General features: G+C 40.2%; 2 protein-coding genes across 2 annotated transcripts; one reads left to right on the top strand and one right to left on the bottom strand.

The window, feature by feature from the left end:
* The first annotated feature begins 107 nt into the window (after positions 1-107).
* Positions 108-7,705, top strand: LOC111323001 (uncharacterized). Its single transcript, XM_022926258.2, has 3 exons — positions 108-483; positions 4,400-4,756; positions 5,395-7,705. Exons 1-3 carry the CDS (start codon positions 189-191, stop codon positions 7,566-7,568), a joined length of 2,826 nt encoding a protein of 941 aa, XP_022781993.2. The 5' UTR covers positions 108-188; the 3' UTR covers positions 7,569-7,705.
* Positions 7,706-9,401: 1,696 nt separating this feature from the next.
* LOC111323291 (uncharacterized) lies at positions 9,402-15,566 on the bottom strand. The gene is made up of 7 exons (XM_022926616.2): positions 15,381-15,566; positions 13,495-13,552; positions 13,299-13,333; positions 12,695-12,757; positions 11,552-11,614; positions 11,026-11,056; positions 9,402-10,669 (listed from the first exon to the last, which is right to left on the bottom strand). The coding sequence occupies exons 1-7, from the start codon at positions 15,456-15,458 to the stop codon at positions 9,618-9,620; spliced, it is 1,380 nt and encodes a 459-aa protein (XP_022782351.2). The 5' UTR covers positions 15,459-15,566; the 3' UTR covers positions 9,402-9,617.
* Positions 15,567-15,933: the final 367 nt, after the last annotated feature.

Genomic DNA, 15,933 nt, shown 5'->3' with positions numbered 1-15,933 from the left:
CATCATGATCATCGCGCGCGCGCACGATCAATATATAGCACTTCGCGTGCGAGACATTCCTTGAACATCTTTTCGGATCAGCCAAAGACAACGGAACAATAAAAGCTATTAAATTACCGTTTTTTTGCTATAAAAACAAACAACCCTGTTGCGTCTCTTGATTTGCCCTTCGAGAACACACGTCAGCCATGAAGCGATCGACTTTTATTGCGTTGGTTGGCTTAATATCTGTGTGTGGAACTCACGCCTTACTGCCACCCGAGGAAGTTTCGCTCTCTCCAAAGACTTGGTTTCGCCGAGATGTCCAGAGATTAGAAGAGCTTTCTCTTTACAAATCACAGCGACGTCCCAAACCATTGGCTTTTAGCAATGGGAAGGGTTTGGTGGCTGGAGCAGGACATCCCCTCGCGGTCCATGCTGGAAAGGAGGCTCTGAAAAAAGGAGGCAATGCCATGGATGCGTGCTTGACGACTGCACTTACAGGTAGGAAGTTTACACACATTAGTAGTTGATGAAACACTCATGAACAGTTAGGCAAAAATCGCAACCATCTTCAAACGAACTTTTCTCTCAGTTTTTCGTTTCAAACTTTAAAAAAAGTTCTTTCTGGGACTAAATAAATTCGTTTATGTGCTTACCTCTAAGCTAAGCGCATTTGACGTGGAGCTGAGATCTAGCGATCTGTTATCACGTTGCTTTCAGGACTGCATTCAGATCCGTGTTTTTTTTGCATCATAAAACATTTTCTGTTCACTTAGGATCTACCTAAAGAGGTTTAGCCACGAGAGGATTAATAAATTTTTCGGTAAACTACTTACTTACAAAACATACAGTTCGTATGTCTTCATTTTTCACGCAGTAAACCAAATTGTCATCTTCTGACAAAGTCAATACTCAGAGAAATTCAAAGACTTTTGATAGAGATGTTTTTTTTTGTTTTGAAATATAGATTAAGCAAAACACAGATTGTTTGAATTTGAGAAATATTTCAGATAAGAGTCTGACGCATTTTGATCGACGGAGGAACTGCAGACCGCTATAAAGCACGTATATGTGCACTCAGAGACACTTGACAAGATAAGAACTGTGAAACGTCAAAAGTCAACACGTTTTGACAAAGTTTCCGCATGAGTTTTCACGCGCCGGTATCAACACGGTTTTCCCCACACACACAGACCATCGTCAAAGCCTAGATCTTTGTGTTTGTGGCTGAAGTGTTTTGCGGTTTGGGGTAAACAAATGATGAAACAGACACTTTCAGGAAAATCTAAGCAATAAAAAAGAATAAAGATAACTAGCAACTCTGTTTTATCTCACGATGGGTTTTGGACTGAGAGATGTTTTCAAATATTGCAGCGGATGTGGCTTTCTTATTGTTCCGGCCCTGGGAATTAGCAATAAAAAGACTTTTCAAAGCCCCAATTTTCGCGTGATTTCTTTCATCAGAAGAAAGTGAACGCAGTTCCAATGAAACAGACCACAGATCAGTGTAAAAGTTATTTCCTGGGCGTTATATAACTTTAATGATATCTGATTGATCAATCTGCAAGATTTAATTACAATCTCCGAGGTCGCCATTCAAAAGGGGTTGCAAAACACATTCACAAGTCGCAATCATTTATCTCAATGTTATGTAACAAACGACACATATTTACTGTAGCTTACCCTCATCTCTGAACACGAGACACTCACGCTACCGACATCAGAGTATCAAATTCCCCTCACTGTCTTCACACATTTTCAGTAACTGCAACTGGTTACTGAAGTGGATAAACGTTCGTAAACAGAGTTGGAGTAATTCAAGACTTAGCCGGGGGTTTTTAATAACTTTTCCCACAAGTAGTTGTTGTGTTAGGCGGCCGATGGCAAGTACTCTTACAGACGGTTTTTATTGAAACCTCTGAGCTAGGATAAATCACAAGAGAATCTACGGCTTCCTCGAAATCCGGGGAAAAGAGAGAACTTACACTTCGCTTTACCGTGTCGTGCAACAACGACCAGAAATTAGGATTGATGAGTGGCAAACAAAGAAAACTCATCACTTTGACCAGGCAGAGAAAAAAAAAAGAAAAGTAAAAATAAATTGAATTATTTCTGTGTATTGGTTCGTTATTTGGAGTTAACGAAGACTGTCGTCAGTTCATTTTGGTAGAAAATTCTTTTAAAAAAATGGTTTGTAAGGGACAAATACCAAAGTTAAAAACCAAATGGAAAGGGAGGATGTAAACGGACTAAGATTATTAAACCCTTTTTTATAAGAATCTTTTTTATAAGAACGTTCAGGCTAAGATTAACCACATTTGAGAACATCATCCTCAAGAACATACCCAGGCTGAGAGTCAGTTAAGCCTTAACGGAATGGCACATTTTTTTTTTTTTTATTTCGCTGTGAAGTATAAATAAACTTAAAAGAAATGTAAACTGTAGTAAAACTGTGGTCTATCAAGACAATTAACTCAAATACTTGGGGATGAATTTTAACATTAACAATGTGGTTATTGCACCATACACTGAAGAACAACTTAGTTTGTAGTCAAACTTAGTCAGGTCACGTCCGAATTAATCAATTACCACACAACTTTAGAACATGTTAAGGACGCTTTCAGGCTCAAATCGCGAAAAAATAAGAACGTTTAGACTCAGCACCAAATTAGACGTTCTCTTAAAAAAAAAAAAAAAAAAAAAAGAGAAACTCTGATTCCAAATGAAATGGGTCTCAAAATTTTTTGCCGCCAAAGATGACGTATCACAATAGATGGAGTGACGGCAAGTGTTAGCTCTCTTAGCGTCACAAATTTTCATCACATTCTGTGACGGTACAAGTTTTTTTTTCTTTTTAGTATCAGCCCTTAAAAATGATAAACAAATTATCCTGTAAAGGGAGCCTCTTCGCGGTTTTATCGCCAGTCCATTAGTAAGATCATCATTCCGCAACTTCTTCAGATTGGCTCCGGTAACCCCATCCCGCGTCTAGATGTTAGCGATTGCTCTAAGATCTGCAAAACACGGGAAATGTTTTACAGATATATTTTACAGTGAAAATTGCATTTTGATATACACGTTGGCTTCACGGATTTTGCACATGGTCCTCCTTGCTGGCCTTTTTTTATTAAAGTTGACTCGTCATTAGATTGAGGTTTTCATGTTTGTCGGTAAGGGTCAAGGGGTCATACGTCCTTTCCTCCAGCGGAAACTACTTTATGGTACAGTTTTGCATGACCGTTTTCCGAGTCACGTCTTCTTCAGTCTAAAAGAACCAGTCTGGGACTGATTAGCTAGAATATTTGCAAGGTGACTCTAAGAAATGGTACTTATATGGCAAAATGTTTGATCGGACACTGATATGGACCAAAATGAAATGACACAAAGAATGAATGAGCGAAAAAGATATTTCCGCTCCATTTAATTCAGTGCGGCTTCAAAGCGACACGCGAATATAGTGCGCTTTCTACAGACAGAGTTCTTCTTCACTGAGGTCAACAGCGCGAGTGAAATCTGTTTCCGGTGACAGCTCTAGACACGGTGACGACGAGATACATCGTTTCGTTTGATTCCTGACTAATTACTTGATTACCCGGTGATGGCCTTCACCTTCTCAGTAATTAACAACGCTTAATTTAAATGAAATGAATACTCGAGGAAGACATCAAGGAATTTATCTGTTTCACAAGAAACCAACCATAGATAGGGTATGACAATGAACAGCCATTTCAGTGTCCTGGGAAAGTTCTCCCTCAACGGGTACAAAAGTATGAGCCGTGCCATCTAATGCTTTCAGTCGCCTGTTGGCTTAAATTTGCACCTGAACCATTATCATATGGATCTGAAATTGGGAACCAAGCAAACTTTTTCACTTTTGGGAATGAGTACGCAACTTTCTCAAAGCCGTCCAACCGGAAACGACAGATTCCCCAACATCATTTGTCAAAGCCTGTCCTGCCAAACTGAAGTTTAATCAGGGTCATAAGCAAGGACAGATCAGTGAATTTTCATTTCCAATCATTTGATATTTTTTATATTCGAATGGACTAGATTATTCTTTTGAGTGTCTCGGTCTTGAAAGACTGTGGCGTATAAAAAAGCAATAACTAACATTTCCACAGAAAAAAAATTATTTTTCATCGGTTTGACTCTTCTCACATTGTAAATACGTTGACGAGCGTAGCTGCTAACCAGTGGCTATCCCGTAGTAATCCCGCAGCCATCCCATGCCGCACAGCGGGCACTTGAAAGTGTTATTGTCTCTCTTAATAGTGAAAGCTGCCTCAGGCCTTTTTCCTCCAGTCCAGTTTCTTCGCTGGCAAACTAGTGTGGGCTCATTTCCGAACAGCGGCTGGTAATCAAGCTTTATCTGTCCCAGGCTTTTATCTATAACTGAGTTTTGTTTCATTTTCCACAGAGATCACCCTTGCAGCTGGATCGTACGTGTCGTACGCCGGAGCAGCCAACATTTTGTACTATGACAGCTCCACCGGAGTTACTTACAACCTTGATGCAGGCTGGAACAAGCCTTACTACCTAGACCCTGCCCAGATCCCTGAACATCATTCCGAGCTCGGCAACGGAGCCGCCGTGCTAGTGCCAGGTCTCATCGCAGGCGTCTATACGGCCTCGGAGAGGTTTGGTTTATTTCCGCTGTCCAAACTGTTGGAACCGGCGTTGTACTTTGCCACGAGGGGATTCAAACTCCCTTCTGACCTGGCAGAGGAGATGAGGAAAAACTACAATCAGAGAGGCCTCCTTCGCACCAAGGAAGGTATGGGGTTTCAAGATAATTTGTGCTGACGAGAGAATTTAGTGGTTCCTCCCATATGAATATTTAAAGATGTAATTTAAGGGTCAAGTGACCACTGATTAATAAGACACCGTATTGACAAGGAGCCTTACCTTGGTAAGACGTTCTAAGCTATTCACAGTTTTGTTCGTAATTCATTTGAACAATGAACAGGACGTGCACCTCCAGGCTGTATCATCATCTGGGCCCAGTTGTATAAATGCCAGATAACGCTATCCAACGGATAAATCGCTATCCGGCGGATAAGTGATTTCAAAACATATAGCGTTATCCACCGGACAGAGTTTTATCCAGTTGATAACGATATCCAACCTTCGAACAACCGGGGCCTGGAAGAATTATTTCATCGTTTGAGTTGGGACTGACAAAGTAAGAAGCCAAAGTGCTTACGGCTTCAAATTGTATCTGCATCTAATAACCAAGACTTTTTGTAAAACTTGATCAGTTTAATGTATTTTGATGTTTTATAAACTAACTAAAAGAAAACAACAACAACAACAACAAAAGTAAGAGAGACAATCACAACTTATATTTATGTCGTGTCCTGCATTGCAAACTTAATAGTTGGTTTATAATGACTGACATTTCGTCCTCTATAGGAAAATATACTTTCACCAACCCTAAAACAAGAAAAGTGTACAAAGCTGGCGAACGATTCAGGCAACTTAAGTTGGGGAAATTCCTTAAACGCCTCTCCAGATATGGAAAGGAGTACTTCTACCGTGGTCCCTGGGCGGAGGAAATGGTTGAGACAGTTCAACGTCACGAAGGCTACGTCACAATGGAAGACATGACTCAGTATAAGGTGACTTCACCTGAGCCCACAAGCACTTTGTACCAAAAGCATCACGTGGTGACGACAGGCGCGGAATTAGGAGGCGCTGAGCTGGTTGAAAAGTTAAATTTGATGCAACTGGCAGGAATCGGAGGATCAACTGACTCTTACCTCACAAACGCCACAAAACTGTTCTGGTTAGCTTCCATAACACGTCTTAGTTCTTTTGTTACCTTTTTCGCACAAGAAGTTCCTGATGGAAAACAATTGCTCAAAGATCATCTTGGAATAAATGCCGATTATTCCTATCGGAAAACAAAGGACTCTGCTGAAGAGCTCTGGGACAAAATCGCCTCATTTGAAAAGATGAGAAATGTAAACGACGTCATGCGAGAATTGCTGGCAAGTGTTGAGATGGACGTGGAACGGCATCATCGCGGTTCGTCTGGTGTCGTTGCAGTGGACGGTGCTGGCAACGTTTGCTCACTCTCGCATGGCACAGATAGTGACGCTTGGGGAACAGGCCTGTTTGTGCATGGAGTAAGTCTCCCTAGCTCTGGAATCGCATTGAAGGCGCAAGTAAAGAGGACCAATAGTGGTAAAAGAATACCGTCGGGATTCCAGCCTGTGATTATCTTTGAAAAGGAAACTCGGCAACTTGATGAATTTGGCAGAAGGCTCAAACGGGACATTTCTGCAGCAAGAAAGAACAGGAAGTCGCTTGCTTCCAAGAGGAAAGGATTCTCAACCCACCAATCGAACTGGGAAGAAGAGCCGCAAAAACTAGTGGTTTTCAAAACGTATAACAGCGTTAGATCTCAGTTTTTCCATCAGTCGCAAAGGGACAAGTCAGAAAAACGTCACCAGCTTGGACGTGAAGAGGAGCCTGTTGATAATTTTGAAGAAAAGGAATATCCAGATGTTCACTCTAATTTCCAAGCCAATGGGATGCCTTTCAATGAACCAAGCCATGAAAGAGAGAGAACAGATCTACCTACCGAGGTCAGTGGTAAATTGAAGTCAGCCATGCGTAGTGAGCCATCCATTCTACCAACTGAGGAACACGAGGAGTTCAATGTCGAAAAATCACATCGTCACATAAACAAGGAAGCTAATGGTGAATCCAGGCTAAAATCACACACTGAGCCATCCATTCCACCGACTGAGGAACTCGAAGAGTTTGAGAAACCACATAATCCTGATTTATATCGTCACAAAAACACAGAGGTCAATGACGAATCTAAGTTGCCAATGCATCCTGAGCCACCCATGCTACCGACTGAGGAACTCGAGGAGGTTGAGAAACCACATCCTGAATCACATCTACATCACCATAACGAAGAAGAGAGTTCCAATGCCAGTCCAAATTCTGTGATTATCCAGGAAAAAGAAGAAAGGGAAGAAAATGAAAAGGAAGCAGAAGAAAGAGAAGAAAGTAAGAGAGAAGAAAGTGAGAGAGAAGAAGAAATCATAGTAAGAAGACAAAAGACTGAAGGCAAAGATTCTCAAGAGAAGAACATCTTTAACAAAGAAGAAGTCAAAGAATTTCCGCATCTTGGAATTCCTGATGTATGGAGGTCAGGCAGTCTTCCGAACCGGGAAGCCACCTCTATGTTGCACTCTATTCCCCTGGTGCCAGTGTTGGCTCTGACTTCCACCGGTCCCTCGCAGTCATTTGTTATTCCGCAGTACTTAACGAGCATCTTAGACAGTGGATTGAATCCCAAAGCAGCTCTGGAAGCTCCAACATTTCTGTCTCCGAGTCCTCATTCTTTCCAGCAGGATATTCAGGTGGAAAAGTTTACCATCGAAGATCATGTCTTACTGGATGTTACCGAGTTCGGACAACCAGTGTCTGAGGTGGATTCTCAGACCACTGAGGAATTGGCAGGAAATGGAGCAGCTCTTACGGTCAAGGACGGCAGGAAAATGCTTGGGTGTGCACATCCGTCTAAGACTGGCTTCGCCGAGGGAGTCTCGGTATTAGAAGGCTGGTGAAGGAATGACCAATGATGGAATAATGTCCAAATAGATTACAGAAACGACCTCATGTCAACAAAGGCGGTACGTCTTTTTTTCGATATTTATGTCGTATTATTGATACTTTCCTTCCCGAAACTCACGATTCTAAGTAGGACACAAGCTAAACTTTTTTCGGGATCGAAATTTATAACTGGATCTTGAAGGTGCCTAATCTGACCTACGATCGTTTCACGTTTAGAACTTCGAATTGCTTAGACGTGAAAGACTTCAGAGCAACCGTAAGAAACATTTTTCAGTAAGATCTGTATCTTCGCTTTGCAATGATTTCTGAAAAGTCAGCAAATTTCACTAGGTGGGGTATATTCTAATTTAGTTTTTTTCCAATTTCTAACTTTTTGTATGATTTAAAGCAAACAGTTCCTAGAAACTCTTACGAGAAAATCACGAGATGAATAAGAGAACAACTTATTACTCATAGCTGAGTATGAAGGTATGCCTGATTCGCAGACACAGAGTAGTTTTCTTTTTTCCCAAGGAAAAAGGAAAATAAATCAAACCAAGAGACTACGTTTAAAGTACTGTCCAAGAATTGTTATTGGAAATAGTTGTCGACTGGCTTGCTCGTTGAGCCAAAATCGTTAGAATAAACTTCATCTCAGCCTTCAAGTTTTTTTCCAAATCGAAATCCTTAAATAAATGATATCATTACACTTGGTATTGTATTTTCATTTTCATGTTGCCGCATTGCAATTGCGTCCATGGGTTCAACAGCGCGTTGATCGAACAATCAAAATACTTCTTTAAAATCTGATTAAGACAGAGCAGACTTGACAAAATTCTTACTAAAAGGGGGTGTGAAATGTTACGGACTAAAATGAAATCCAATTATTGTGTTTTGATTAGTATTCAGTGGCCAAGTTTGAACCTCTTCAACCAGAACAACTCCAAGTCAATTACGATGGAACTTCGAGACGAAAGAACTAGATTTGATCTATTTCTTGTAAGAAGAACTTGAATTCAAGCACAAACTCTGACCGATGAAAATCGAATTTTACTCGAGTGTTAATCCTTTAACCCCTAAGAGTGATAACATCTAATTTCTCCCTACAATATCACCCCTGAATCAAACATTGAGTTCATGAGAATCAAGTAAATCATCGCAAACTCAAAAAGCTCTCGATTGTTACACAAATTCTCTTTGTAAGTGCCAATGAATATGTATAGAGAACAGTATGGAGAATTGCAAACTATAATGACGTGAGGGTGTAATGGGTTTAAAAACACGGAGGCCACGTTTCGTTTCTTTGCACGTGATAAACGGTACCACTAAATATAGTAAATGGCCTATTACTACTCTATTTAGTTGTTGAAGGTATGTGAAACTAAATTTGCTGCCGGAGTTTCTTCTTGCGAGATAATAAACCTCGTTGGTACTGAGTTCGCTGTTAACTTAAGCAATTGAGACTTGACACTGGCTGTGTTCAATCCAAAACATTTAGCAGACTATTTTAGACATTTAATGGAACAATCTTTAATTGTATACTCGATGTAGGCGACGTTCTTGTAAGGTTACAAGGAAAAGTGGCATACTAATTTTGTACTTTTAAACTTAAGTTTTCATAAGCAGGGCTCTTTTGTTACAGTCCTATCCTTTCCGCAGTATTTCTCGTGGTCGATACAAAAATCCAATAACTCGTGTCATCGTGCTTTGCTTTAACTTTTCATGAGAAATGAGAAACACTTGCCCAGAAGCAAACGAGTGGCTATCAGCACTTCTAGTTACAAGAGGGTCACTAGACATGCAAGGACTTTTCCGGCAACGCCTCTACTCAATGCAGCAGGCAAAAAAGCGGTGAAACAGTACTTTAATTCATCGATAATCTACCTATGAATCAAACAATCTAATTTTTATACAGTATATTTATTCTTGGCTTCAGTGCTAATAACAAGAAATGCTGTAAGTAGGGACAAAAAAGATTATCCCAGGGATTTCTTGAAACCGTGTAATTGCGATATGATGTATCCTAAACAGTGAGTGATGTGGATGAGGTCCCTCTACACAGTTTACACAAACTTATAAACAAAGCTATCGATGTTCCTTTTTCGGTTTTTCAAGTAATTAGCAAACACAAGATGTTTCTCGCCTTCATGAACGAAGGCGTGTACTCCTCGGGCGCCATGTGTTTCCAAATCTTGATAGTGAGTGAATTGTGCACCAAAAGCTTTGAACACAGACGATTTGCTTTCCTGATAATTGGCAACTGCGAGGAACACGTCACCATTCACTTCAAACAGACATAGCTCCATGGCCCAACGAGTTGGAATCTCTTGAAACAAAGTAAATTTTGAGCCATCCCATTTGAAGAGAGGTGATTTTGTGCTGCGAGAGCTTGCGAATCCGAGAAAGACATGGCCACCAACTTGAAAGAACTTGGAGCTAAAGGGACCGCGCGCTTTCACGGTTTGGAACTTAAGAAAATTACCCCCTGACCATTTGTACACGGAAGATTCCGCGTCGAAGCTTTTCTGAGGGTTAACTTGGTTGGCGAAGACTAGATATGTCTCGTTGGCAATCACAATTGAATCACAAGCTACTCCGCCATGTGTTGGAAAGTTTTGGTATTTTTCAAACCTTCCTCTTTTCCATTTGTACAGTGAAGAGTCAACTGAATAAGTGCTGCGGTCATGAAACTCTGCAACAGCCAAGTAATGCTCTCCATCGATCGTGAAATACTTGAAGCCAGACCCACCATTGGTTGGAAACATCTGGAACACTTCAAACCGGTGTCTGCTCCACTTGTAAATGATTGAGTTTAGTTTCCAACCAGTTACGCCGTCTTCCCGGTTTGCGATGGCCATGTAATGCTCTCTATCGATAATGAAGTGCTCGATATAGTAACCACCGCGGGCTGCCAGCGTCTGGTTTTTAATAAATTGTCCGTTCTTTATTTCGAAGACGACAGACTCAGCTTCATGGCCAGCAATGTCGCCATAGTAGCTTGCAAACACCAGAAAATGGTCACTACCGATCCAAAACGATTTGACATCTGATACTCCCGTTGTAGGAATTTGTTTGAATTTCTCAAAGAAGTGAAGGCCTTGTCGACACTTCGTTTCTACAAGTGAGTGATTAAGATTCAGTAACATGCAGTGAAATTATCATAAGTGACCGGGTAACAATACGGTCGTCACCGAAACACAACGTTAATGCCTGAAACGACGTGTTAAGCTTCGAGGACGTGTCTAATTGTTAATTGGACTAACTGGGAAGGGCTAAATTCTAACGAGCCAACGAAAAAAAAAAAACATAGCCAGGAGAACAGACAAGCGATGAAACAATTTAAAAGAATAAGCGAATAAGTTTTAAAAAGTAGTGAAAGGATAAAATCATGATTGACGGACACGTTGAACTTGGAATACGAGATACGCGTGTGCTCTACAAAATGAAAATAAATCAATCCTTGAACCTGACCTTTACCAGAGTTTGTCATCTGCTTAGGTTGCTGAAATAGGAATCAAAAAATATTGCTTTTATTAAGATAGAGGCGCGATAGTTCTTCTAATGAATTCAACATGAAACAGAAATGTAAAAGTATTGGAAAAAATATGGAAAGGAAAAGAAAAGGAAAAGAATTGAAGAAAGCGAATTAACGAATAAAGACGTGAATGTACAAATGTAACCATATACATCATTAAAATATACAAAAGTGTGCCTATTAAAATCGAAGTGAAGAACACTTGGTAATATTTGAAAGTACAACTAATCTGAGTGAAAAAATTGAGCTCATGTGTCACTCTAGATTTTTTTGTATTAAAACAGGTTCAAGTTCTTTTAAATTTTAAACTTGCACGCTTTGTAATCATTTATACTTTATATATCAACAACCTAGTGCAGGAATATTTTATGGTGGAGAGCTGTAACAAAGGTCCTTAATGGTAGTATGTAACATTTCCTGAGATCCAAATTCAGAAAGGTGATAAACAGATGAGTTTCTTACGTTTTTAAGTGTTTCTAGGTCTTGAGTTAGCTTTTCCAGCTTTGACTTGATCGCTTCAAGTTCCTGAAAAACAAGGTCACTTGTTTGTTACCTATTTATCGATGTCGAGTCAATCGTAGTGGCAAAGTAAATTTTGTGAGTAGATTCTATAGTTTCATATGAAACGTTCTTCTCACAAGCATCAATCTAACTCATCGGAATTGTTTACAGTACCAGGTGCCACCTTGTTCTATATTCATTTCAGACTTTAACCTTTGAAAGCTGTAACTTGGATTGCGATTATTAATTTTTGCAGCATAACTAAGCTTTGCAGGAATACCGAGCAAAATATTCCTAAGATTCATCTAGAAAGGTATTTTGGTTTTGGTTATTTATCATTCAGAAATAAAAGGACAAATATAGTTCTACGTTCATTTAAATAACGGCTAAATCTATACCCGTGTTCAGACTACAACGCCTTCACTGACAATAGGGGAATCCTTGTTTACAATATTTGCCTCATTAGCATAAGCAATTCAGTTTCTGATGACGGAGCTAAAAATAAATCATTTCTGAATATCGAAAGGTCAAAGTACGATTAACTCGGCCAATGAATACGAGCCTGATGCATTAAATAATTCTTTTGCAACACGGGTTTAAAAACTCAAAATTTTACATAGAATGTATGAGCTCATTAGCGCTTTTGCCACCCAGAAATTTTGCAGTTTTTGATGGACTATTTCTCCTTGAATATTACACCCAAAGAGCTAAAAATTTCACCATGTACTGAGGTTTTCTAGCTCTTTAGCTGCCTGAAGTCAATTTGTATCTAACATGCTTCCTTCTTTACGCAAAGCCGTATGCAAATGAGCAAAAATGTAAACGATGACGTCAGCATGAATCCGCCTATAGCCTTTCGAGGCTGCATGAACCCCCTCCCATGGGACCGCGTATTACACAAGCCACACACGAACTTCCGGAAGTCGATGAGAAACTAAAAATTGGAGGCTAAAGGTTGGATATCAAAGAAAATTATAATGTTGACAAATAGCATATTTTTTGTTATTGTTGCTAGTTTTTTTTTTTTTTTTTCATTTTTCATCAGCCACCACCCAGCAGAGTTTTGTTATTTCTAAGCACTAACAAGGTACTGCTTTTACTTACTTTAAGATCGCACACTCCCGGTTCACCTTTCTGGCCAGTTGTGCCCTGATCACCCGGGTCACCCTGCCCGAACACACACAAACTGATCAGACGGCACGTAAAGAACAAATAACTGACAAACAGACCATTAGAAAACGAACAAAGAGATAACCCAAGAAAACTACGCGTCGCTTTGGCAAATTGAGCGGGTTGCATAAAGCGCGATAAACTTTTAAAAGACGCGGCCTGTGAACAGCCTTTCGAGTAGAGTATGGGGCTAAATGAAAGGGGAAGGAAAGGAGCGAGGAAGGGAAGGGGTGTAAAGGGGGGGGGGGAGAATCTCCGCCGCTGCCATCACCCTAGCCCACCTCACCCCTCTAGCCACCTTACTGGAGGGCCTTTTCCGTCTCGGTCCTTCCAACCGGAACCTTTACAGAAGCTGGGAAGGGCGCAATTTCACTTTCTAATTGAAGTTTTTGCTTCTGTTGCGCCATGGTCGACTATGCTTGCTAGTACGAGTCAAAATTATATGTAGTATAGTTGCAAGTGATTAAATCACATTCTCTTGTCTAACTTAGTTGAAACTGTTGGTGAGGACGGGCACGGTTTATATGATAACTCTAACCTTGACACCATCCCTTCCACTCAAGCCGTCTCTTCCTGTATGTGAATAAAAACACATTCCGGCACTACCTTTATCAAGCTGAATGCCCCATTGAAAATCTCTGAATTTGATTGGCTATGTTTGCACAGTAAACACATGCGAGAGGAGATGAAGAAATCAAATCATTACAGCTCCTAAATATGTAAAATAAACTTACCATCTCGCCCATCCCTTCCATGGCAACCACACGACTGCTGTTGGTAGCCAGTCGAGGCCTGATTTAAATAGAAGAGTTGAGTAATTTGTGGTTGCATTGGCTGGATAACCAAGCATAAAAGTAATTATATATCGTTACTGTATGAAGCAAATAGTATTTGATTTTGTGAGAATTATAAAAAGCTCTTGCTCATTTAACTTGAGTTTTTTTCTGGCAGCCCTTGGAAAGTCTTGAATTGGGAAGCTTATTGGAAGCTCCAGGGCCGTAGCCAGACTTCAGAACAAGACGAGGCAAGTTTCGGGTCTGGCATGCCTCCCCCAGAAAATTTTGAAATCTAGAGGCTCAGAAATGCTCTTTCGAGCATTTTCCGTGGCACTTTTCTTTAGAAAAATCAATCTTGGGCAAGTGTGGAAGTTCACTTTTTTATTGCTGAGCGATACTGGTGCAAAAAAAAAAAAAAAAAAGGGAAAAGGCCAAAATCAAGATGAGACAATTGCCTCGTCTTGCCTCATGCTAGCTACGGCCCTGAGCTCTGCACAGCTCTTGCTCTTTCTGCTTGCAATCAACTGTAATGGGGGAAGGCTCATTTTAATTCTGCAAAAAGCAAGGGTGCGGCATACCTCTTTAATTAGAATGACCTCCTAGTTTAATGAGAGTTAAAAAGAAAAGCGACGTGACAAGTCCTCTTAAGAGGAAAAAAATTTGGACACCACCGAGTGCTAGAATTTTTAAAATGTTTCTTGAGATACGCACGTGATTTTCTGCCTGTATGGTCACTTATAAGCAAATTAAACTCATTTTCATACGAATGGTTTAGCATCAGGCCTCGTTTTGAAAAAAAGGCCAAAAGTAATTCGGAAAGGGCCTTTTGTGATGATTGAATAAATAAAATCAAGCGAGAAAAATGTCTGACCCAGAAGTTTGGGCAAACAACTGCGAATCTGTCACTAGTAAAAGCTTCTGTGGATATCACTGAAAGATTTCCTTTCCCTTTTAAGCATCAGCTGAAGGTTTTTGTAACCATAGTCTCCTTCTCAATACAAATTTGTTTCGTGGCGAAACCAGTCGTGAATAATTGCCAATAGATTCAGAAATCAGCATGCATGCTGCAGCTGTGTTTGCCGAACATAGTTAGTGACATATCTTTCCAAACGTTTACCAACTCATCATCCTTAATTAAATAATTTCAATACATGAACAAAGTTGAAATGGTAAATTGGCCACCGTTACGATTATAAAAACTGACGTTTCGAGCGTTAGCCCTTCGTCGGAGCGAATAGAAGAATTGTGGGTTGTGTTGGCTTTTAAAGACAATTCGTGTTTTTCTCGTTGCCATTTTCCCACCAATAACGTAGCTCCATTTTCTGCCTTTAAAAGCACACACAACCCACAATTCCTCTATTCGCTCCGAAGAAGGGCTAACGCTCGAAACGTCAGCTTTTATAATCGTAACGGTGGCCAATTTACCATTTCAACTTTGTTCATATATTGAAATTATTTCGTTACCCCCACCGACGCAGCTCCAAACAGTTTCTTTAGAAACTATCAGCCTTTATCCTTAATTCAAAGTTGCGTCATTATGTGAAGCGAAGTGTGTGGTGTAAACAGCATATGAAATGCAACTTTGAGGTCAGAGGAACCACTTATTCCCCATTCTCTCAACTACGAAACTAAGAATGGGTTTACAGCCGTTCGCGACTGAATTAGAGGTCAGCACAGATAAGTCCACATACCCAAGGTTATTCATGGGTTGATGACCAAATGAGACCAATTTTAGCCGGCTGTGTGCGCAGAAGGATTGCAAGATGCAAGTTACCCGAGACTTTAAGGTTTCACCATAAAAGATATTGACTGATCATTGCAATAGATTTATGTACTGGACTTACTTGAGATACTATTTTCGCATCCACAAGAAAGAAAATAAGAGTACAGCACAGCAAATGCACGAACTGAAAACACACCATGTTTAGACCCCGTCTTTGTCAGTCTCTGGCTCGCAATGTAAGATGTTCACTTAATTTTTTTTTTTTTGTGCTATTTGAAAACAAATTGCGATTGACGGAAGGTCTATAACCTCATCGGTGTTATCAAATGCGCGGTACGCAGAGATAGGCCTCTTGCCAAAGGCTCTCCCGCTGAAAGCGTAATCAATTTTGTCGCGATATGTAACAGGACAAGGGTTTTCAAGGTGCTTCCAAACGATAAGCGGGTAATTCGTTACCGTTATCTAATCTAAGCTATACTTTTAAATTCCTTAGGATGATGAATGAATCAATACCTTCTTCTTGTACTATAGCGCCAAGTCACAATGATAGGACGATGCTAATAAGTACATTTATCTGTTTGATGCCAGAATTACTGTGTAAAGTAGTTTTTTCTTCTTAGTGGAAAGGACGTCATCGTAATTTTTCAGACACTCGTTTGCGAGCCGTAGAAGTA

Source organism: Stylophora pistillata, chromosome 8 (assembly GCF_964205215.1).
Source record: "Stylophora pistillata chromosome 8, jaStyPist1.2, whole genome shotgun sequence".
Taxonomy (NCBI): Eukaryota; Metazoa; Cnidaria; class Anthozoa; order Scleractinia; family Pocilloporidae; genus Stylophora; species Stylophora pistillata.
Note: the sequence above shows the minus strand (reverse complement) of the source record. Positions and strands in the feature narration are given on the sequence as shown.